The sequence below is a fragment of the Dromaius novaehollandiae genome, chromosome 4 (assembly GCF_036370855.1).
Source record: "Dromaius novaehollandiae isolate bDroNov1 chromosome 4, bDroNov1.hap1, whole genome shotgun sequence".
Classification (NCBI taxonomy): Eukaryota; Metazoa; Chordata; class Aves; order Casuariiformes; family Dromaiidae; genus Dromaius; species Dromaius novaehollandiae.
The window spans coordinates 6,200,125-6,222,952 of NC_088101.1; the positions used below are offsets into that span (position 1 = coordinate 6,200,125).

The window sequence follows — 22,828 nt, forward strand, 5'->3', positions numbered from 1 at the left end:
GCGGCGACTGTCTCCTGCCGTCACACAGGGGCAAGTGCTCCGGCAGAGAGGCCCTGGGAGCCAGTTCGCGCCATTGCTCACACAAGCACCTGGTCATTCGGTCGCCTAGAAAGCCTCGCTGGCACCCGGGGCCTGACGGCATCGAGCCACAAGCTGCCAGGTCACACAGGCTGCAAAGCTGCTCTCCATTCCCCCGGCCAGCCCACAACACAAGCGTTTTGTTTAGATGTAGCAGCACTAACTCATTACAAGGTCGTGGAATAAAAGCTGGTGCCAGGTGGAAGGCAACGTTATCGCCCTTCCCTCCGGATTTAGGAGCTGCGTCCCTGCAGCCTCGACGAGCCTTCTGATAGACCCGGGCTCCCTGGGCTCAGCGCTGCACAAAGGCAAAGCAAAGCTGGTCTTTGCCCCACAGTTCTTGCAAGAGTCCATACTTTAAGAAATTATTAATTACACAATCTAAATTTAGAACTGATTCACTTCTAATACAACTCAGATATCTTTATATATTTTTAACTTTAAAGGTTGAACTTGTTCAGCTTTCCACGTCTCTCGAGGTACTGCTTTCACTTAGGTGTAGTGGGTCCAGGAATCAATTCCCTGCAGCTTCACAGCAGCATTTGTTGTTAGCAGTACAAGATACGGTCCTCTCCATTTTTCTCTCAACGGCTCATCCTTCCAGGTTCGAAGACGCACTCGATCTCCCGGCTGCAATGAATGTACAGGTGAATCTAAAAGCACGGGAGATCTTAACTGGATGTACCTGCGGAGAGAAGGAAGAACCTTTGCCAGAGACAAGAGAGAATCCCTTAAAATTTGATCCCCCTTAATGTGCATTGGAATTGCATTTCCAGTTAAATTTACAGGCTAAGGTTCAGCATACAGAATCTCAAAGGGACTAACTTTCTCCCTACCCCTTGGGGTTATTCCGAGTCTTAATAATGCCCGAGGGAAGACATCAGTCCATTTCATCTGAGTCTCCTGACACAGTTTCCCTATCTGTCTCTTCATTGTTTGATTCGTTCTTTCCACTTTTCCCCTGGATTGTGGCCTCCAGGGGGGATGTAAATCCCATTTAATTTGCAGTATTTTTGAGATTTCCTGTGCTATTTCTGCTATAAAATGAGGTCCCCTATCCAAAGAAAATCCTTCTCGTACCCCAAATCTTGGTATGATTTCTTTTAACAACATTTTCACTACCTCCCTTGCTTTATTGCTACGGCACGGCAAAGCCTCAGGCCATCCTGAAAAGGTCTCAGCAATTACCAACAAATATTTATGTCCACTACAGCTTGGTAATTCAGAAAAACCAATTTGCCAGTAATCCCCGGGCGTGAAGGCCCTTTTTACTTCCCCTGGCAGGGAGCGGTTTCTTCTGACTCTCGGGATTATTTCTAAGACAGAGTTCACGTTTTTGTGTAATACCCTTTGCAATTAGGAACATACTAATTCCCACAGCAAACCTTGTAGCTGTTTCAGCCAACGCCTCGGCTCCCATGCGGCTACTAGCGTGTATTTGCTTCATCAGCTTCTTCATTACCGGCAAAGTTCCCACACATTGTCCAGTAGATGTTACCCACCATCCTTCAGAAGTCTTTCTGCACTTCAAGATTTCTGCTAATTTATTTTCTTTTTCAGTGTATACGGGAATTTCCATTTTTAACGTTCTCTCTGGAACTGATGCTGCTACCGACACGGACAATGCTACGCTTTTTGCAGCCTCATCGGCCCTTTTGTTCCCTTGAACTATGTCAGTCTGTCCAGATTGGTGCACTTTGCAATGCACTACTGCTGTTTCTTTGGGTTTATTAACTGCTTCGAGTAGTCCCATAGCCTGGTGCCCTCTCTCAGGTACCTAAAGCTCAAATGGCTTTGTTAGGTTTGGAAGTCCTAATGCGGGAGCACTCAGGAGAGCAATCTTGAGTTCATCAAATCCTTTTTGGCGCTCGGGAGTCCACTCCAGCAAGTCTCCCGGCCCCTTAACAGCTTCACAGAAAGGCTTTGCCGTTAATCCAAAACGAGGTATGCAGAGGCAACACCACCCAGCCATTCCTAAAAAATCCCCTGAGTGCTCTTTTTGATTTTGGGGGGGGGGGGGGGGGCACTGGACAAACTGCTTCTTCCCTTTCAATTCCTGTCAGCCAGAGCCGCCTTGGCCCGCGGGCTCCATCCCCTGGCAGCGCTGCCGCACCAAAAGCAGCTAACTGAAAGCCCCTGTTTCTGGCCCCCAAAACGCAGGCTTTAGCCTCTGCTTCCAACCGCAAAAATGGCGCGCTAAGCCTCTGCTGCTGATGCAAAACCACAGGGCTTCAGCCCTGCTTCTGAGCTCAGAGACGCAGGGCTTGGGCACCTGGTCTTGGCTCGAACACACAGCCTCCAGCCCCCAAACCCGCAGGATGTGGCCTCTTTTTGCACACCCCAAAACAGACGACCTCCCCTCTGTTTCCAAGTCCCCAAAAGCATGTCGCGGCCACTGGTCCCGAGCCCAAGCCCACGGGACTCAGCCCGGGCTCCCAGCACCAGGAGCAGCCGGGTCCCCCCGCCTGCCCCAGGTCTGGCCCCGGAGCCCCGGGCTCGGCCCCGTGTCGCCCCCCCGGCCCCGTGTGCGGGTCGGGGCAGCGACAGCAGCCCCAGCCCGGGCAGTTCCGGGTGGCACTCGGCAGCTCGGCCGGGGCGGCCCCGCGGGGGGAGCAGCGCCCGGGCCCAGGCCCTGCCCGGCCCCGCCCGCCCGCCGCAGCCCGGCAGCCCCGGCCCGCTCGCAGCCCCAGCCCTGGCTCTCCCCCACGTCCCCTCCCCCGCGGCCGAGCCCCCCCCACTCCTCAGCTGGGGCCGCCGCCCTCCCCGCCCCCAGCGCCACGCGGGGCGACGGAAGTGGGACGGAGGCGCCAGAACGACGGCAGCCGCGACGGACCAAACTGAGCTTCTCGCACGCGGCGGCCCGCGCATGCGCCCTGGCACCGCCCCGCCCCCGAGCTCCCGGCTCCGCCCCCACCCCCGAGAGCGGCCCCGGCCCGGCCCCGCCCCCGCACTCCGGGCCTCAGAGCGGCCCCGGCCCTGGCAACGGCCCCGCCGCGGCCTGTGTCACGAGCCCGCCGTCCTCGGCCAGGCCGCGTGCGCTGCAGGGGACTTGCCGGCAGTGCGGGGCGACCGGTGAGTCCCGCTCCCCCGCCGCGGGACCGGGCTGCCCGTGCCCGGCCCCAGCGCTGCGCCCCCCCCCGCACCCGCGGTCCTGCCATGCCCCTGGGGAGCAGCCCTGCCCGCTGCCCCCTCGGGGCCCCTCTCAGTGCCTCCCAGTGTCCCCAGTGACCCCGGAGTCCCCAGGCACCTCCCAGTGCCCCCCAGTAGCCCCAGTGCTCCCCGCACCCCCACTTGCCCCTCGGTCCCTCTGCTCCCCCTGGGGCCCCTCCCAGCCCTAGTCCTAGTCCCACCCCATCAGCCCTCTCACTCCAGTTCCCCCTGGTCTCCCCGGGCAACTCTGGGTGCCCCCTCATTTCCCCAGGCACCTCCTGGTATCCCCCAGTGTCCGCAGTATCCCCAAGCACCTCCCAGTGCCCCCAGGGCCCCCGGCTGCTTCCCCTGCCCCCATCGCCCCAAGCACCTCCCAGTATCCCCAGGCCCCCCAGTGTCCCATATGCCCCCAGGCACCTCCCAGTGTCCCCAGTGCCCCCTACTGTCCCCACTTGCCCCTCGGTCCCTCTACTCCCCCTGGGGCCCCTCTCATCCCCAGTCCCACCCCATAGGCCCTACTCACCCCAGAGCTCCCAGTGCCCCAGGCTGCTCCCACTGCCCCCGTCACCCCCAGGCCCCCCTCACCCCGCTCTCTCCACTCCCCTGTGTCCCCAGGCAGCGCCACACTGCACCAAGGCCACATCTGGGGGGTGGCAGGGCCGGGGCCGGCGCAAGACCCCCCACAGAGCCCCACACGGCTGGCACTTTCCCTGCGAGGACGCAGCTTTATTGATCTCCTGCCCCGAGCAGCTGGGGGCCCCCGGCGTGGGGCACTGCGGCTGCTGCCTGCCACGTGCGGGGGGCCTCGATGGACCGCCACCTCCACCAAGCTGCAACGACACCGACGCCGCGGAGAGGCACCGTGGGCGCCTGGCCGCGATACCACCGGCACCCCGTGGCTCCCGGCCAGGGCGGCTTCCCCGGCAGCACCCCAGGGCCGTGCGAGCCCCGTGCACGCCCCAGCTGTTGGCATCCGCGGGGCCTCCGGACGCCGCCTTGGCCCGTGGGGCAGCAGTGCAGCCACCAGCACCTACCTCCCGACGGGAACACCAGGTCCTGCTGCTGCAGCCACGCGGTCGGCACTGTGTCCAGGAGGAGGCCTGGCATGAGGATGCCACTGTCAGGACATGGCCACGGCCATCGCCATGGCCCCAACCCCACCTCGACCTCAACCTCGACCCCTGACCCCGACCCGACCCGGGGACGCGGCTGCGAGCAGTGCCAGAACCCAGCGCTGCCTCTCACCCAGGACGTGGACGGCTGCCGCCTGCGGCGCCACGCAGCTCCCCATGCAGCAGCTGCGGGCTGTGCTCCAGAGCCTCTCCAGCAGCGCGGGGCAGTCTTGGGCCTGGGGCAACACAGGGGCGCAGGAGCTCGTCGCTGGCTCCAAGCGCCCCTCCGTCCCCCCTCCATCCTCCCTCCACCCACAGCCCAGGCCCACGTGGCCCCCCGGCGCGGGAGCCACAGGGCGGGTGGCCGGCGCAGGGACACGACCCCAGCACAGCGCTCGCTCACCAGGTGCCTGCAGATCTCATCCTGCAGCTCGGCCGCGCTCAGCCCGATGCTTGCGGTGATGCGCTGCCGCACCCTCTTCAACCCCAGAAACGGGGCACACAGGTGCAGGGAGACCTTGCACGCCTGGAAAAGAGCACCGGGCCTGCTCATGGGGATGCTGCGCGCCAGCCCCAGAGCTGAGCGAGGAACCTCGCCGCCGCAGCAGCACCAGCCAAGGCCTGCGGACACGTCGGCAACACGCGCCGGCCAGAGCAGCCCAAGGGCTCTTACGTTGCAGACGGCCGGGGCCGGGTCCCCGAGGTGCAGCACCAGGCTGGGAAATGCCGCCTCCACCTCTCTGCTGAAAAATGACCTCCTCCGAGAGGCGGAGGAGGCCAGGGCGCCATAGAGGACGAAGGCCGAGCGGCGCAGCACCTCTTCCTCCTGCAATGAGAAAGGCCGTTGGGCAGAGGCTGCGAGCGAGGGCGCCGCGCACGAGCCACGTGGCCCCAGCGGGGTGCTGCCCGCGGGGGACGGCGGCCCCGCGACGACTCCCACCTGCCGACAGGAGAACGAGCGACTCCACTCACCGCCCCCCAGAACGCCCGGCTGGCCCTGGAGATCTCTTCAAAGGCAGAGCCCACGGCCCTCGCCTCCAGCAGCCCCAGCACCTTCGCCAGCACCAGCAGGCTCTCGGCAGCCACCTCTGTGCTGGCCGCGTCCTCCAGGCCTCTGAGCAGCACCGACACCACGGCCGCCCCGTGCCTCCGCAGCTGCAGAGCGACAGGCGCATGAACTGCTCACTGCTCCCACCTCTCACCGCTGCTCTCCGCCGCGGCGCCAAGGACGGCACTTGCCGGAGCAAGCCCGGAGCAGACCCCAGCCACAGGAGCCCCAGCCGGCACCCCGTGTCCCCTTTGCCACCCTGATGATGCCAGAGCGAGGAGCGCGGCCTCAGCACGGCCCCGCGCCTGCCCCTGCTCCTCTCTCCGGGCTCCTCAAGCCCCCCGGGCAGCTCTCCACTCCGGGCTGCGCTCAGAGCCCAGGAAAGGCCGCCTCACCTTCGCGGGTGCTCCGCTGGCCGCGTTGCCCAGACCTCTCACGGCCATCTGCCGCACGGTGCTGACGGGATCGCGCGCTCTCTCCCCCAAGGCCTCTAGGAGCGGCTTCAGCAGCTTCCTCTCCTCCACTAGCTTGTCCTTCATCAGCTGCAATCAAGTCACGTGGCCGCTAGCATCGGCCGCGATTCGCGCCGGGCGAGACGCAGGAACCCCTCCGAGCCCCCCCTGCTCTGCTGCTGCCTCACCTCGGCAAAGAAAGCTGTGGCCGTGAGCCGCAGGTTGGCAGAGGGCGAATCCAGCCAGGGGAAGAGGCTCTGCAGCAGGCGCTGTGGGACGAGCTCTGCACGGAGCAGCACGCTGCGCACAGAGCACAAGCAGGCTCGTGACACGCAGTCACGCGGGACGGCCGCAGGCTGCGACTCCCACCTTCTCCCGCTCCCACGCAGACACCGCTCTGCACCTCAGCAGAGCTCCCAAGTGCGCAGGAAGCTCCCAGCAGCCCTTTCCCCGGGCGCATCCCGGGCTCTCACCTCGCCAGGAGACACACGCCGGTGCTGTGAGCCCGGGGCTCTGCCAGGGACGCCCACGCTCCCTGCTCCCGGAGCAGCCGCAGCCACCGATTGTCCAGGCACCTCGCCAGCACCAGCTCCAATGCCGCCACAAAAAGGCTGGTGAAAAAACCCAAAGAAAGCTCCAGGCACAGCAGTTTGGGGGAAGATTTCTCTTCAGCAGAGCCCCGCAACGGCCCCCGGCCGCAACACAGTTTATGGGCAGGAACGACCGTGCTGCGGCCAAATCCCCAGGCGCGCTGCCCTGCAGCGACCAGTCCCACCACCTCACGGAGGCAGCCCAGTGCCAGCGGGACAATTGGGTGCTCCTGCAAGGCCATGGACCGCACGACCAAAGACCTGGGGCACAGGCCAGCCCTGCCCCTGCCCCTACTCCTGCCACTGCCGCTCCTCACCTGCCCGGCATGTCAGCGCTCTCCAGGTCCCCAACGGACGGTGCCAGCTCCTCCCCCAGCGTCTCGCTGACCTGCCTCAGAAGGCCGGGAAGCAGGGAGGGAAGCAGGCGCTGGACCAGTGTCTTCCTCTGCAGCACTGACACCACCTCGCAGAGGGCGTGGGTGATCTGCAGAGAAATCCAACCAAGAGCCACCTGGTAAAACAAGGGCTTTTCCCACCAGCCACGGCCCCTGCCAGCCAGGGAGCTTTCACTGTCTCCAATTCTCACTGCAGCGACAGCCTTGCGGCCCAGCAGCAGCAAACTGTCCCGGCTCCCCACACTGCTAACGCTGTCGCCACCCCGGCACAGCACCCCGCGAGGCTCCACGGGCACTCGCAAAGGGCACAAAACTCCCTTGTGCAGAAGCACGAGCTGGAAAGCAGACGTGGAGTGGCACTAATGCCTGGGCCGCTGACCGTACCGTGCGAGGCTCCAGGGCAGCCTGGCTGCTGCCCAGCTCCCGAGTGCAGCACTCGCTCCTGTGGCTGCTCTTTCCCGCTGCCCTTAACTTTTCAGTTAAGCACACCAGGATTTGGCACCCCAGGACGCTTCTCCCCAGGCTCCTCCACACCTCCACCATGTCGCTGCAAGGGAACAGATGCTTGCCCGTAAGCCCGCATCCCCGGGTACCTGTGGCATCCTCACGAGAGGCCAAACGCTCCCCTCGTCTGCATCGGGGATGGCGATGCCCAGGTCCGGACAGGGAAACGAGCCCGTGATCCTGCAGTGCTCGCCTTTCCTGGGGAAAAACCACCTGCTTCCGACCGGGACCCCCCACGCAGGCACACCCCACGGCTGGGTCTGGCGGCAGAGGGAAGGGCGAGTGCACAGACCTGTCTGTGGGCAGGCACGCCTGGAGGAGGCTGTCGAGCACCGGCTGTGGGTGAGAGTGGGCCAGGAGGAACACGGCCCGCAGCACAAAGCACCTGCGAGCGCTCTGCCGGGTGCTCCGCAGGCAGGTGTAAAGGAGGTGCACGAGTTTGGGCACCTGAAAGGAGGAAGGCGACAAAGAACGGCTCGGCACGTCCTTTCCCCGTCCGTCTTCGGGGCCAACAGCCAACAACAGAGAGCAGCCAAAGGTGAATGCAAAAAATGCCTCTCTCACCTCCTCCTGGAATATTTGCTCTCCGCAATCCCCCAGGAAGGTGAGCGTCCACCGCTCAGCGGCCCACGCGCACACGGGCCTGGTGCACAGCAGGCTCTCCACAATGCTGCTCATGAAGCCTGAGGCCTGGCCTCGGGGGAAATATTTGCAAACGAGCTGGGGAGAAATCAGAAACACAAGCGACCACCTCACAGGCTGCTCAGATGCAAAACTCACGTCCTGACAGCAGCACCCACACACACACACGCACACGCACACGCACACACATACATATTGTGGCCCCCACTCTGCACTCCAGGGGCCAGTTACCTTCGCAATGTTGGTGGAGGTGGCCAGCAGAGACTCAGAGGTGATGGCACTGAGCCTCTCACGCAGGCGCCCGATCTCGTTGGTCCAGGGCGCCACGTCTGTGTTCTCGGCTGCAGCCAGGAGAAAGAGGAGTCATGTTCGCGGGGAACCAACCTCCGGCCACGCGGGTGGATAAGGGAGGACCCAAGGGAGGGTGGCGAAGGCCACGTCAAGCCAGGGCCCCCCAACGTAGCGCAGTGGGTTTGCCAGCCAGGCGAGGGTCCGGCCGCAGACAGGGACGGTCCCTGGCACTGGGGACACCGTCCTGCCCTCAGCAGCGGGGACAGCTCTGCCCGCTCTCCTCACCTCCTGTTCGGAGCAGGTGGCCGAGGCAGGTCACTGCCCACCAGCGGGACGCGGCCGACGTGTCGCACGTCAGAGGCCCCAGCAGTCCCGCCAGGGAGCCGAACCACTCGCAGGCACGGCCTCGCTGTGGGAGGAAGAGGCAGGCAAAAAGGTCACCGGTAGCCCCGTGGCCCGCTCTCCCTCTCCCGGCCTCACTGCCCCCAAGCCGCAGCTGACCTGGGGGCAAACGAGGGGCTGCCCTGCAGCCCCAGGAGGCCCAAAACCCAGCGCCTGCCCACACAGAGCTCCCTGTGCATGGGGTCCCCGCTCACCCTGTGCTCGCATCTCTCTTCATAAGAGCCCAGCACCTGCACGCACACCTGCAGGGCCCTCTCCCGCTCGCATGCGTGGGCCGAGGTGAGCCAGCGCCGCAGGACCTGGCACAGGCAGACCTGTCTCACCACGGGCATCCTTCTGCTCGACACCCCTCGCTGGCCCCCTCCCTTCCCGACCCTGCTACCTCCGCGGCCCCGGTCTCTCCGGGTGACCCGGCCCGTGGCAAGGAGCCCTTCCCCGTGGGGACCTCCCCACTCCAGGCTCCTGCCGTGGGCAGCATTGAGTTGTGCAGCACCCCTCGCTCACAGCTGCGGCTGGGGAGAAGCTCTGGCTCATCTAGGGGCTCTGCAGGACACTGCAAGCTGCCTGCAAGGAAGCTGCGGCCGATGGCAAAAGCCTGGATCCAAACTTTGGGCAAGGGGGCCTGGAACTAGGACCATTCCACTCTCCGCCAATGTGGGCGTTGCACCTAGTTACAGGGAAGCTCCCCTCCTCAGACCAGCCCCACGGGCACGATCCCCACGGCTCTGCCCCGCTCCGGCAGCGGCAACACTTTCCCTGCCGCGCCGAGGACACTCACCTGCACCATGTCCTCGAAGCGGATGGGGGCCAGCTCTGCCCAGAGAAGGGCTCCCATGAGCTGGCCCAGCGCTCGCAGGGACGGCGCCTGCACACCCTGACACCAGAAAGGGGGACTGAGGCCGGGCACCCTGCGGAGACGCCAGCGCAGCCAGCGGCTGCCGGAGCATGGGGTGCCCGGACCTGAGCCCCCACCGAGGGGCAGCTGAGAAGGGCCAGTGCCTACCGGTGGGCATGAAGCAGCCACCGCCGTCTGCCCTCTCCTGTCCATCTGCTCCGGGCGACGAAGGCACACGATGCCCTGGCAGCACTGAGCCAGGAGGTGGCGGTTTTCCTCCCTGCTCAGACGGGGCTTCAGCTTGCTGCCAGCAGAAAAAAGGCACAGAAGACAGAGAGGCCGCTTACTAGCACTCTCCAGGCCGAGTCAGAGGACAACTGCCCTTGGCCCCATCGACAGCCCCAAATCCAGCACCCGCAGCCCCAGCCAGACCAGCCAGCTGCGCTGGGACATGCAGTGACTCCCACAGCCCCAGGGACAGACCCTACCTCAACTGCTGCATGGCCACGAGGGCCCGGGGGTGCACCGGGGACTCCTGGGGCTCTTCCTGAATCACCTCCTGCAAGTCACAGGCAGGCACACGCAAGGTGGGCAGCGGGCAGGGGTGCCGCAGAGCCTTCCCCCCCACCCCGGCCAGGGGCTCTGCTGCCAGACCCCGCAGGCACCGGCTCCACCACCCCCATGGCTCCCACCAAGGCCCCGCAGGATGACGTGGCAGCTCCCTGGCGCCCGGACACACCACATTCCCCTGCCACGGCCCCGAGCAGCAGCACCCACGCGCCCCGCCGGCTGGGGATGCAGCTCAGGGCCCTCGGGAGCTTGCGCACTGCCCCAGGAGACCATCGGGCTCTGCACAAACCTGCCCCACGGCAGAGCCCAAAGCTCCCCTGCGCAACGTCCCCGGCTCTGGGCACTCACCAGCAGGGTCTGCAGCAGCTCCCGCTTGCAGCAGAGCTCAAACCTGGGGCCGGCGCCTGCAGCCTGGATGGCAAGGCTGATCTCAGTGACGCTCTGCACCAGGGAGAGCTTCAGCTGCGCATCCTGATCCCAGGGGAGAAAAACACACTTGGAGCTCTTCCAAGGCCCCAGGGCTGAAAGAGCAGCTGGGCTGGGGGGGATCCGCCTCCAAGCACAGCACAGGGACAACACTGTGCCCTCCGGGAGCCCCGCGGAACCCAGCTCAGCACCTGCGCCCCACCAAGGAAACCTCTCCCCTTCTGGGAAGGAGCCTCCCACGGGGAGGGGAGCAGCTGCCCAGCTGCCAGCTGGAAAGACCCCGCAGACCCTGGCCCACGGCAGCAGGGCGAGCAGCACTGGTGCTGGCTGTGACGGGAGAGGTGCGCGTGGCAAGGCCCAGGAGAGGCCGGAGCTGGCGGCACCCGGCCGGCTCTGCCTCGCACCCCGAGCACCCACCTGGCAGCCCTCTCGGTAGAGCTGCAGGACATTCGCCACCATGTCTCTCTCGACACGGGCGAGCAGCTGCTCCCTGGGGGCGCGCAGCGCCATCCGGCCGTACATCACCAGCAGCGCAGCGCGAGTAGCGCGGGTCCTTCTTGCCTTGCTCTGCCGGGGGGTCGACGGAGAAGCACCGAGACGTCAGCCCGTGGCCCTGCTGTGCCCGGGACCCCGCGCGCTCCCGAGGCGGGAGCTGCCCCGCACCCGACCGGTGGCTCAGCTCCCCACACACCTCCCGGCAGCTCCCCGCAACAACACCCCGGGCCCTTTACCTTCTTGCGTTTCAAAGTCCCCGTGAACTCCTTCACCAAGGACAAGGCCAGCTGGAAGTGGCTCTCGGCACAGCGGGACACAACTGAAACCATGCCCTGCAGCACAGCAGAAACGGGCAGTCGCTCCAGCCCCAACGCCCAGCCCTGGCTGGCTCTGCTTTCCCCAGGGAAACGGCCGCAAACAGAACAGCAGCAAGGGCTGCAGCAGGGCACGCAGAGCCCCTCTGTCCCAGGGACATGCAGGGGACACGCGGGAAAGCAGGGCGACACGAGGAAACCTCACCTGCGCCTGCCACAGCTCCAGGAAGTTGGCTGCTTTCAGGTGCTCCAAGGTCTGCTCCTGCACGTGGTGGAGACACCCACAAGCTGCCAGGGCCGTGCCGAGAGCCTTGTACAGGAACCGCTGCAAGAGAAGAGGCCGAGCCCCGCCTGTGGTGACAGCCCGGCCTGGCCAGAGAGGGCCAGGCCACACTGGCCACACTGTGCCAGGACCTGCCGAGGCGCCTGCGGCACCGGCCCCACAGCAGCCGGCGGCCAGCCCGGCCCCGCCGCCAGCTCAGCACAGAGGGGAGTGCAAGCCCCTTCGTGGGGAAAGAGAGCAGGCAGCAGGGAAACCAGCCCGCGCGGCAGAGCACCAGCGCCAGCCCTCGCCCCGGCCTGAGTGTCCCCGGGCTCTGCCGCCGCAGCCCTCGGGGCGCGCGAGCCACAGCCACGCCACGCAGGGAACAAACCTTCTCCCAGGACAGGCGGGGAGAGCTGCCCAGCTGCCGGCTCAGCTCCTGGCTCAGGCCCACGGTCCAGGCCTCGCTCGCAATGAGCTCCAGAGAGGTTTGCAGGAACTAGGGCAGAGTGGGAGATGAAGCAAACGCCCCCCTGCCCTTGGCCGGGGCCTTTTGCTCATCCAAGTGGCCCCGGAGACTGCCGGGCAGAGCTCCCCCTCGCGACAGCCTGTCTCCTCACCCGCCCCTCTTGCAACCTGCCTCTCGCTCTTCCCCTAATGCGCCACTCGAGGCCCCTGGGCTCGGCACACGCCAGAAGCAGGCAGTGCCATGGCATGGGGCCACGCTGGAGGCCTCTGCCCCAGCCTTCGGCTGCATTTGTGCTCAGCTGTGCCCCACGTGCCGAGAGCAGCTCCTCTGAGCGGGCAGCACACACGGCTGGAGCAGGCGCCGGGGGCTCGGGACATGCCTGCACCGCTCGGTGCCCAAACAGGGAGCCCCCAGGTTCCTCCCACCACTTTTCCTGCCCCCCGTTTGCCCTCTCCAGCAAGGGCCCCCACAGGGACGCTGTACCTTCAGCAGAAGGCTCTCCCACTCGGCCACGTCCAGGGAGCTCGCTGTTGTTCCTGCAAAGCCCGAGGAAGCAAAGCCCTCGCTGTTATCTCAGCGAGCACCACGGCAGAGCCCGGGTGTCTCCTTTGCAGTCTGATGCCCCAAAGCCTCAGGCCACCAGGCTGACAAGCGCCCGCAAACCCGGCACCGTTCCCTGCTGCCAGGCTGGGGAGCTGAGGGCATTTTGCTGCCCCCTCCACCCCCCAGCCTCTCCCTCCCGCCAGCACTTTACCTGCCAGGTGCTGCAGCAGCAGGAGGATGTCTGCGGCCCACAGGGACTGCCGTGCCACAGGAGGAGCAGGAGCCCCTGACAGGCACCCTGCGACACGCTCCTGCCTCCTCCCGGGGCACCCGGCACCGGCCTCAGCACCATCTCTCCTGCCCTCTGCCCTTGCCCCAGCCACAAAAGTTCTTTCCCCGGGGCCCCGCTACTCACCAGCAGGCGAGCCAGCAGGGCCTGGGGAGCTGGCAGAGCGGCTGTGGGCAGAAAGAAAGGCTGCGTGAGACGCCCAGCCCCACCGGGCCCTGCCTGCCCCATGTCCCAAGCCCTCACGCGGGGCTGAAGGGGACCCCGGCCGCGCCGCCTCCGCACAGTCCCTGACGGGCTCCCACGCTGAACAGCCGCCGCTGAAGGCAGCCCCAGCACGGCAGGAACCAGCCCCTGGGCCCCGGCAAGAGCTGGGCGCAGCAGCGCCAGGTGGCTCTGCCCCTGCCCCTGCCCCTGCGTGGGGCTGGCAGGGGACGCAGGCACACGCGCTGCCCTGCGCCCACCCAGCCTGGCACAGCGCTCCGCGACTTTCTGCTCCCCACCTGGCTCCTCAGACTCCAGGGCCTCAGGCGCCGCCTCCTCTTGCTCCTGCTCTGCCCTGTCCCGTCTCTCGGCCAGGCTGCGCAGGCAGCGGCAGAGCGGGACCAACATGCCCGTGTACTTGGCTGGCACCACGTACCACAGCAGCTTCGGCCACAGGAGCTGCAGGCAAGAACCAGGCCATTTGGCACACTGGCGTTTCCACCCCTCCGGTCCAGTTCCCCCATCGCTGCCGCATCTCCGGCACCGGCCCAGCCCCTCGGCCTCGCTCCTTCCCTAACTCAGCAGCTGTGGTCTCGCCCTGCCTTCCTCCTCCACCTTCTCTCCCTCTCGCCCGCCGTGCTTCGCACCCCTTTCCCCCTCCCAGCACCAGCAAGTCCGGCCCCGCAGAGCTCGCCCCAGCTCTTCTCAGCTGCGCTGGTGGCTAAGGTGGGGGGTCCCAGCGCACAGGTGGAGGACGACTCACTTTGGCCACCGCTCCGGCAGAGACATCCAGCGTGCCCAGCACGTGGGCGCACAGGCTCTGAACAGCCCTTTCTTCCCGCGCTTTCACCATGCTAAGGTTTCCCATTGCCTGCAAGACAGACGCGGGAAACACCCGTCACTGCCCCATCCCAGACCTCGCGGTGCATGCGACAGGGAGGCCGCTCCCTCTGGGGCACTGTGGCTGGCGGCCCTGCTGTGCCGGGCTCCCCGCTGCCAGGGACACCCATGGCAACACGGCACGGCCAGGGCATGGGAGGCAGCCCCGGTGCCGCACTCTGCCCTTACCAGTCTGCCCGAGGCCCGGCTGAACTCGCTGAAGAGGTGCCCCACCACGTCCCACGCCGAGCAGCCCAGGGCACTGGAGCGCAGCAGCTCCCCAATGAAATGCAGCACTGCCCTCCTCACCTGCAGTCACGGGAGGCTGCAGTCACGACCCGGCCCAAAGCCCAGCGGAGCTGCCTTCGCCGTGCTGCAGCCCTTCTGGCTGGGCCGCGCAGCAGCAGCCCTCACTCCCTGGCCGCCACCGGCCTCCAGCCCCGGGCCCTGCCTTGGCCTGTGGCTATGGCCTTGCCAGGCTCTGCCCGGGAAAAGGGCTGCTGTGCCCCGGTGGCAGCACCAGCCCTGCCCAAACCAGCTCACCTGGGCCGCGGGGTCATGGCACACGGACTGCACCAGCTTCGCAAACAGGGGCAGCTTCTCCCTCGTGTCTGGGGCTGCAGGAGACAAGGAGAGGTGGGTGCTGAGGCCGAGCCCCCGTTCCTGCAGGGATTCCTCACAGCTCCCCGGCTTTCCATACACAAGCGGGACAGAAAAGCAGGGCCAGACTGCGCGTCAGAAGCAGCAGCAGCATCCCAGGGGGACGCCATTTTTCCAGCCTGCCTTACTGACCGTCAGAGCGGACCAGAGCTTGCAGCACTGCCACGGCTGCCACGCGATCGGCCTTGTTCCCGTTCCTCAGCTTGTAGTAGAGGAACTCGATGGTCTCCTCCGGGCAAATTCGGGCTGTGGGGAAGAAATCACGCTTGGCATCAGTGAGCAGTGTCTTCCCACTCGGGCAGGTTCGCAAGAGAGCTGCTGGGACACGGCAGTGCGGCACCAGCTCGCCTCTGCTTACCCTGCAGCACCATGCAGCGGCACAGCTCTGCTCTGTGCTCTGGGCTGGGCGGCTCCATCTCATCGCAGAGCTGTGGGAACAAGGCACGTTTCAGAGAAAGCCGGATCGGCGGGGAGAGGGACAGAAAAGCAACCGCACTGTCAGCGCTCGTCTCGCGGGTGGCTCTGGGCACAGAGCCACAACCAGAGCCCCGAGCCCCAGGCACATGCAGAGCTGTGCAGCAGCCAAGGCTGCCCAGGAGCCCCAGGCCAGCGACGCGGCACCAGGCCTTACCTGCTGGTGCACAGCAGTGGCGATGGCCAGATGCCTGGCCCGGGGCACGCGGGTCTGAATGTCTGCCACAGCCCCCAGGAAATAGCCGAGACTCTGCAAGGGAGTGTGGGAGGGAGGGAGAGGGCGGCTGTCACTGCGAGCCACCCAGAAAGCGAGAAAGCAGCATCGCTGGGAGATGCCGCGGCTGGAACCCACTTGCAGGGAAACCCCAGCCCCGCACGGGGCTTCTGGCTCATCCTTCCCACAGAGCAGCACCACGAGGTCTCTCCTCCACGCAGCCCTGCCGGGATGGCCTTTCCTGGCACACTGCCCCCCCTTGCACCTCTCCCCGTCACAGGGGCTGGACGCGGCCCTGGGCATGAGGGCAGAGCTCCTCACACACTCCCAGCCCCGGGAGGCGGCGCAGCCTCCCCTCCCAAGCCACTCGCCCCAGCCACTCACCACTCCCTCCTGGCCCTCCCGCCATGCTGGTTTCTTCCAGCATGAGCCCAGAAAGCCCCGGGCCCCCATTTCCTCGTTCCTGCTCCAAGGGACCTGGCTCCTTCCAGCACCCCACAGCTCCCCGACACCTCGCGGCACCCCCATGGCCCCTGGCCGCGCCATGTCCCGCACAATGCCTCACCACGGTCACCCCAGAGGGGTCCCAGACTTCCCGATACTGGTGCAGCAGCCAGAGGAGATGCTCCCAGGCGTGCTCACGGTGCTCCTCCACGTGCAGGAGGACACCCATCATGGCACCCATCGCCCTGAGCACAGCCTGCTTGACCTGCCGAGGGACGGTGACACGCCGTGTCAAGGGCTGAGGGTCTCTCCAGCGCTCGCCTCCCCCAGACACCAGCCTGCCCTTCCCGCACGGGGGCTTCCCCTTCCCTGTCGCCCCTGGTGAGAAGGGCTCGCTGGCCAGCACAGAGAGCGTTTCCTCCCGGCACCCCCAGCCTCCCCCGTCGAAAGGCCCTGGCATTCGGCCGCTTCCCAGAAGGCAGCCCCCAGTCCCCGGACTCCCGGCTCAGGGCGCTTTCGCGACCAGCCTGCTCCCTTTGGCCCCTCACACAGTGCCGTGGACAACCCCACCAGCCCCCGCGGACATCCCCACTGCTGCCCACGGCTGTGAGAGCAGCAACACTCGCCTCTTCCTCCTCGCAGCACCGCCGCTTTCTGCTCACGTAGCAGAAGAGCGGGTAAACGTGGGCACAGAGCTGGGCAGGCCCCAGGCGAGGGAAGGCACCTTTCTCCCCCTCGCGGAAGTACATGCTTATGCCGCTGCACCACTGCTCCAGAACTGCAGCACAAGAAGGGAAACAGGATCGCACCAAAGTCTCTGACTGGTGAAGACCTTGCACTGGCCCCCGGGCCTGCTTTAAGCCCAGGCCAGGCTCGCCAGGGCACAGGTTGCAAGGAGATCTGCCTTCAGGGACGCGTTATGCCATGGTCTGAGACACCTGGATGGCAACGCTGCCTTGTTTCTCCCCTCTTCCGCCCCAGCACCACACCTTCTCCTCCGCACAGCCTCGCTCCCCTCCACCACTGCCCGCTGCAGCCCCGGCCTCCCCCTTCCCAAACGTCTGCCCCTCAGCACACGCTTGGAGGTTTTGGCTGTTCTTTCCCATGCTCTCCCTTCAAGCCCACCAACACAAAGCCAGGCTGCCCTCAGGGAAAGGGAGGAGAAGGGGGGGGAACAAAACTGGGCAGAGCTCGGCCAAAGGTAGCTAAAACTGGGAGGCAAGTGCGGGAGCAGAGAGAGCAGGCAGGGACCCAAGAGCTCCTCAGGGCACCTGCACCCAGCACCATCCCGGCCAGCCCACGGACCCCACCCCCGGCGGCACCCGCTGCTCCCGCACGTTGAGGGCACTTGGCGGCTGCTGAGGCTGGAGCTCGCTGCAGGCTCAGCCCTGCCGTGCCGGCCCCGAGACCCCGGCGAGGCACCCAGGGCCACCCCGATCCCTGCCCCTCCCCCTCCCCCTTCCCCTTCTCCTTCCCTTCCTGTGGCCCAACCATGGACCCAAAACTCACCGCCGCAGACGGCGCACAGCATCCGGCCGCTCCCCACCTCGCTCAGCACGCCGCGCAGGGCTGACAGTGTCGTTGCCGCAAAGGGCACGCACTGCAGGGCTGCAGAGAGGGCAGGGGTGGGCGACCCTGTCAGCCAGAGCCGCCTTGGCCCGCGGGCTCCATCCCCCGGCAGCGCTGCCGCACCAGGGCCAAGGCTACGGGCCCGCGGGGCTGTGCCGGGGGCAGGGGGACGGGAGAGCTGCCGCAGCACTGGGAGAGGCCCCGGCACGAGGAGGCTCCTGCCAGGGTGCCCGTGTGCCGGCCGCCTTCCCCGAGGTGCGTGGGAAAGCCCTGGGCACAGCGAGGGCGATGCAGGGCAGAGCCTGGCGTGTTTGGTCTCTGGCGGGTTCCCTCCAGCCCAGCCCAGACCGTTCTGGGCAGGGGCAGGAGTCCCGTCTCCCGCCCGGCACCCGCTGCAACCCGCAGCAGCAGGCTGGGGGGCCGTACCGTAGCGTGTGGCGAGGTTGCGCAGGGTGATGAGGACAAACTCCTCCGACGTCTCCTCCAGGGCCTTCAGGTGGCCCTGCAGCGCCGACACCACGTCGCACAAGTGGGAGCGGGCCAGCGCCACCAGGACATCACTAGCCGCCGTCCTCACGGAGGCCGTCCCACCCTGGAAGACAGCAGCTCGCGTGTGGCAGGAGCACGACCGGCCGTCTCCCACGGCTCGGCCTCCAGGCAGGACACACAACCCGTAACTTGACTCCGACCGTCCCTCGCTCACAAACAGCCCCGCGGCCACCTCTCTGCACAGCCCCGGGCCACCGCCCCAACCCCCCGCCAGGACAAGTCCCAAAGGCTCTCCATAGGACGGCCAGGCCGGGCGCCGGCGTCCGGGGTCACCCTCAGAGAGAACAAGCTCACCTGGGCCGCTCGCAGGTCCTCCAACGCCACTGCTATCACTCTGTCCACCTCAGAGCTCTGCAGATGGCTCTCGTCGCCCCACAAGACGCTCTCCAGCTCGCGGTAGGTCTCCGCTCTGCTGCCCTGGGGACACACCGCACACGGCAGCGATGGGACATGCCGCCCCGCAGCAGCTCCGCCACGCTGACGCCGCGGACGAGCTGCCGGTGCCGCTCAGCACAGCCGTCGGGAGCAGGCGAGAAACCCAGCACTGGGATTTCCTGACCCCGCCCCCAACCCCGGGGACACCACCACCTCCTGTGGGAAAGGAGGGCACGCGGGAGCCTCCGCCCAGCACCGCCGGCAGGATCAGCGTTTTGGGATGAGGCGCAGCAGGAGGGCAGAGGTGCCGCTGGGCGAGATCAGCCTGCGGCACTCGGGGAAGCCAGGGTGCTGCGGGGAGCCCTCAAACCCCACGCAGCCCCGCAGGACGCCCCCGCCTCACCTCGGCGTCTTGCAGCCGGTTCAACAGAGAAGTCACCACGGTGGCAAAGGTAGCGATGGCCACAGGGACAGACCCGGCCGCCTTGCCGCCGTCCTCACCACGCGCAGGTCCCGACTGGGCACCTACACAAGTGAAGAAACCTGGAAGGAAAGCAACCGAGGGTTTGCATCGCTCCAGCAGCCGCAGGGACGGGCCCCGAGTCGGGCAAACGTCTCCCCAGCCGGAGCATGGGCCGGCAGGAGAGGCCGGTGGAGCCGGCTCTGTGCAGCCTGGGGAAGAGCAGCCCGGGGCAGCTTGGGGCTGGCCCCAAGCGCGTGACCTTTGCTCTCCCTGTGCCAAGAACATGGGCACCAGCAGGTCCCTGTCCCCCCCACCAGCGTGCTGGCAGGCGTGGTGCTGAGCGCGGTGCCGGTCCCCACCTCGGAGTGCTCGCAGCACCCCCATCGCGGCAGGACTCCCTATACAGATGTGCTGCTCCACCAGCACCTCCTTCCACGGGAGCCGCGAGCCACTGGGCCAGCGCCGGCCTCGGGGAGGGGGGGGACCCACAAGGGCCACTGTGACACGCGGGGGCCCCAACGCCTCACAGAGGGCTGCTGGCAACGTGAGGCTGGGGGGGGGCAGGCACCGGGGACACACCCCCACACCCCCCCCCCAAACGTGGCACTGTCCCAGGCTCCAGCGCTCGCGGTCGCTCCTCGGCCCCCAGCCCTTTCCAGCGGCGACTGTCTCCTGCCGTCACACAGGGGCAAGTGCTCCGGCAGAGAGGCCCTGGGAGCCAGTTCGCGCCATTGCTCACACAAGCACCTGGTCATTCGGTCGCCTAGAAAGCCTCGCTGGCACCCGGGGCCTGACGGCATCGAGCCACAAGCTGCCAGGTCACACAGGCTGCAAAGCTGCTCTCCAGTCCCCCGGCCAGCCCACAAGCGTTTTGTTTAGATGTAGCAGCACTAACTCATTACAAGGTCGTGGAATAAAAGCTGGTGCCAGGTGGAAGGCAACGTTATCGCCCTTCCCTCCGGATTTAGGAGCTGCGTCCCTGCAGCCTCGACGAGCCTTCTGATAGACCCGGGCTCCCTGGGCTCAGCGCTGCACAAAGGCAAAGCAAAGCTGGTCTTTGCCCCACAGTTCTTGCAAGAGTCCATACTTTAAGAAATTATTAATTACACAATCTAAATTTAGAACTGATTCACTTCTAATACAACTCAGATATCTTTATATATTTTTAACTTTAAAGGTTGAACTTGTTCAGCTTTCCACGTCTCTCGAGGTACTGCTTTCACTTAGGTGTAGTGGGTCCAGGAATCAATTCCCTGCAGCTTCACAGCAGCATTTGTTGTTAGCAGTACAAGATACGGTCCTCTCCATTTTTCTCTCAACGGCTCATCCTTCCAGGTTCGAAGACGCACTCGATCTCCCGGCTGCAATGAATGTACAGGTGAATCTAAAAGCACGGGAGATCTTAACTGGATGTACCTGCGGAGAGAAGGAAGAACCTTTGCCAGAGACAAGAGAGAATCCCTTAAAATTTGATCCCCCTTAATGTGCATTGGAATTGCATTTCCAGTTAAATTTACAGGCTAAGGTTCAGCATACAGAATCTCAAAGGGACTAACTTTCTCCCTACCCCTTGGGGTTATTCTGAGTCTTAATAATGCCCGAGGGAAAACATCAGTCCATTTCATCTGAGTCTCCTGACACAGTTTCCCTATCTGTCTCTTCATTGTTTGATTCGTTCTTTCCACTTTTCCCCTGGATTGTGGCCTCCAGGGGTGATGTAAATCCCATTTAATTTGCAGTATTTTTGAGATTTCCTGTGCTATTTCTGCTATAAAATGAGGTCCCCTATCCAAAGAAAATCCTTCTGGTACCCCAAATCTTGGTATGATTTCTTTTAATAACATTTTCACTACCTCCCTTGCTTTATTGCTACGGCACGGCAAAGCCTCAGGCCATCCTGAAAAGGTCTCAGCAATTACCAACAAATATTTATATCCACTACAGCTTGGTAATTCAGAAAAATCAATTTGCCAGTAATCCCCGGGCGGGAAGGCCCTTTTTACTTCCCCTGGCAGGGAGGGGCTTCTTCTGACTCTCGGGATTATTTCTAAGACAGAGTTCACGTTTTTGTGTAATACCCTTTGCAATTAGGAACATACTAATTCCCACAGCAAACCTTGTAGCTGTTTCAGCCAACGCCTCGGCTCCCATGCGGCTACTAGCGTGTATTTGCTTCATCAGCTTCTTCGTTACCGGCAAAGTTCCCACACATTGTCCAGTAGATGTTACCCACCATCCTTCGGAAGTCTTTCTGCACTTCAGGATTTCTGCTAATTTATTTTCTTTTTCAGTGTATACGGGAATTTCCATTTTTAATGTTCTCTCTGGAACTGATGCTGCTACCGACACGGACAATGCTACCCTTTTTGCAGCCTCATCGGCCCTTTTGTTCCCTTGAACTATGTCAGTCTGTCCAGATTGGTGCACTTTGCAATGCACTACTGCTGTTTCTTTGGGTTTATTAACTGCTTCGAGTGGTCCCATAGCCTGGTGCCCTCTCTCAGGTACCTAAAGCTCAAATGGCTTTGTTAGGTTTGGAAGTCCTAATGCGGGAGCACTCAGGAGAGCAATCTTGAGTTCATCAAATCCTTTTTGGCGCTCGGGAGTCCACTCCAGCAAGTCTCCCGGCCCCTTAACAGCTTCACAGAAAGGCTTTGCCATTAATCCAAAACGAGGTATGCAGAGGCAACACCACCCGGCCATTCCTAAAAAATCCCCTGAGTGCTCTTTTTGAATTTGGGGGGGCCATTGGACAAACCGCTTCTTCCCTTTCAATTCCTGTCAGCCAGAGCCGCCTTGGCCCACGGGCTCCATCCCCTGGCAGCGCTGCCGCACCAAAAGCAGCTAACTGAAAGCCCCTGTTTCTGGCCCCCCAAAACGCAGGCTTTAGCCTCTGCTTCCAACCGCAAAAATGGCGCGCTAAGCCTCTGCTGCTGATGCAAAACCACAGGGCTTCAGCCCTGCTTCTGAGCTCAGAGACGCAGGGCTTGGGCACCTGGTCTTGGCTCGAACACACAGCCTCCAGCCCCCAAACCCGCAGGATGTGGCCTCTTTTTGCACACCCCAAAACATGCGACCTCCCCTCTGTTTCCAAGTCCCCAAAAGCATGTCGCGGCCACTGGTCCCGAGCCCAAGCCCACGGGACTCAGCCCGGGCTCCCAGCACCAGGAGCAGCTGGGTCCCCCCGCCTGCCCCAGGTCTGGCCCCGGAGCCCCGGGCTCGGCCCCGTGTCGCCCCCCCGGCCCCGTGTGCGGGTCGGGGCAGCGGCAGCGACAGCAGCCCCAGCCCGGGCAGTTCCGGGCGGCACTCGGCAGCTCGGCCGGGGCGGCCCCGCGGGGGGAGCAGCGCCCGGGCCCAGGCCCTGCCCGGCCCCGCCCGCCCGCCGCAGCCCGGCAGCCCCGGCCCGCTCGCAGCCCCGGCCCTGGCTCTCCCCCACGTCCCCTCCCCCGCGGCCGAGCCCCCCCCACTCCTCAGCTGGGGCCGCCGCCCTCCCCGCCCCCAGCGCCACGCGGGGCGACGGAAGTGGGACGGAGGCACCAGAACGACGGCAGCCGCGACAGACCAAACTGAGCTTCTCGCACGCGGCGGCCCGCGCATGCGCCCTGGCACCGCCCCGCCCCCGAGCTCCCGGCTCCGCCCCCACCCCCGAGAGCGGCCCCGGCCCGGCCCCGCCCCCGCACTCCGGGCCTCAGAGCGGCCCCGGCCCTGGCAACGGCCCCGCCGCGGCCTGTGTCACGAGCCCGCCGTCCTCGGCCAGGCCGCGCGCGCTGCAGGGGACTTGCCGGCAGTGCGGGGCGACCGGTGGGACGTGCCAGCAGTGCGGGGCGACCGGTGAGTCCCGCTCCCCCGCCGCGGGACCGGGCTGCCCGTGCCCGGCCCCAGCGCTGCGCCCCCCCCGCACCCGCGGTCCTGCCATGCCCCTGGGGAGCAGCCCTGCCCGCTGCCCCCTCGGGGCCCCTCTCAGTGCCTCCCAGTGTCCCCGGAGTCCCCAGGCACCTCCCAGTGCCCCCCAGTAGCCCCAGTGCTCCCCGCACCCCCACTTGCCCCTCGGTCCCTCTGCTCCCCCTGGGGCCCCTCCCAGCCCTAGTCCTAGTCCCACCCCATCAGCCCTCTCACTCCAGTTCCCCCTGGTC

At 65.1% G+C, this 22,828-nt stretch overlaps 2 protein-coding genes and 4 long non-coding RNA genes across 6 annotated transcripts; all 6 read right to left on the reverse strand.

The window, feature by feature from the left end:
* Positions 1–6,299: 6,299 nt before the first annotated feature.
* Positions 6,300–8,045, reverse strand: LOC135328089 (maestro heat-like repeat-containing protein family member 7). Its single transcript, XM_064510299.1, has 5 exons — positions 7,894–8,045; positions 7,622–7,776; positions 7,210–7,372; positions 6,748–6,914; positions 6,300–6,451 (listed from the first exon to the last, which is right to left on the reverse strand). The coding sequence occupies exons 1-5, from the start codon at positions 8,005–8,007 to the stop codon at positions 6,310–6,312; spliced, it is 741 nt and encodes a 246-aa protein (XP_064366369.1). The 5' UTR covers positions 8,008–8,045; the 3' UTR covers positions 6,300–6,309.
* A 60-nt stretch (positions 8,046–8,105) lies between these two features.
* LOC135328203 (maestro heat-like repeat-containing protein family member 2B) lies at positions 8,106–10,954 on the reverse strand. Its single transcript, XM_064510760.1, has 9 exons — positions 10,913–10,954; positions 10,418–10,540; positions 9,988–10,058; positions 9,668–9,803; positions 9,443–9,538; positions 8,859–8,963; positions 8,548–8,671; positions 8,180–8,312; positions 8,106–8,112 (listed from the first exon to the last, which is right to left on the reverse strand). Exons 1-9 carry the CDS (start codon positions 10,952–10,954, stop codon positions 8,106–8,108), a joined length of 837 nt encoding a protein of 278 aa, XP_064366830.1.
* A 13-nt stretch (positions 10,955–10,967) lies between these two features.
* LOC135328090 (uncharacterized) lies at positions 10,968–12,621 on the reverse strand. Its single transcript, XR_010388815.1, has 5 exons — positions 12,519–12,621; positions 11,958–12,065; positions 11,510–11,629; positions 11,227–11,322; positions 10,968–11,062 (listed from the first exon to the last, which is right to left on the reverse strand). It is a non-coding gene; the product is annotated as an uncharacterized LOC135328090 (long non-coding RNA).
* A 329-nt stretch (positions 12,622–12,950) lies between these two features.
* LOC135328346 (uncharacterized) lies at positions 12,951–13,908 on the reverse strand. The gene is made up of 3 exons (XR_010389182.1): positions 13,832–13,908; positions 13,368–13,527; positions 12,951–13,034 (listed from the first exon to the last, which is right to left on the reverse strand). It is a non-coding gene; the product is annotated as an uncharacterized LOC135328346 (long non-coding RNA).
* A 7-nt stretch (positions 13,909–13,915) lies between these two features.
* Positions 13,916–14,547, reverse strand: LOC135328347 (uncharacterized). The gene is made up of 3 exons (XR_010389183.1): positions 14,491–14,547; positions 14,137–14,256; positions 13,916–13,939 (listed from the first exon to the last, which is right to left on the reverse strand). It is a non-coding gene; the product is annotated as an uncharacterized LOC135328347 (long non-coding RNA).
* A 3,193-nt stretch (positions 14,548–17,740) lies between these two features.
* LOC135328348 (uncharacterized) lies at positions 17,741–18,714 on the reverse strand. The gene is made up of 3 exons (XR_010389184.1): positions 18,636–18,714; positions 18,152–18,274; positions 17,741–17,900 (listed from the first exon to the last, which is right to left on the reverse strand). It is a non-coding gene; the product is annotated as an uncharacterized LOC135328348 (long non-coding RNA).
* Between the last annotated feature and the right edge of the window lie 4,114 nt (positions 18,715–22,828).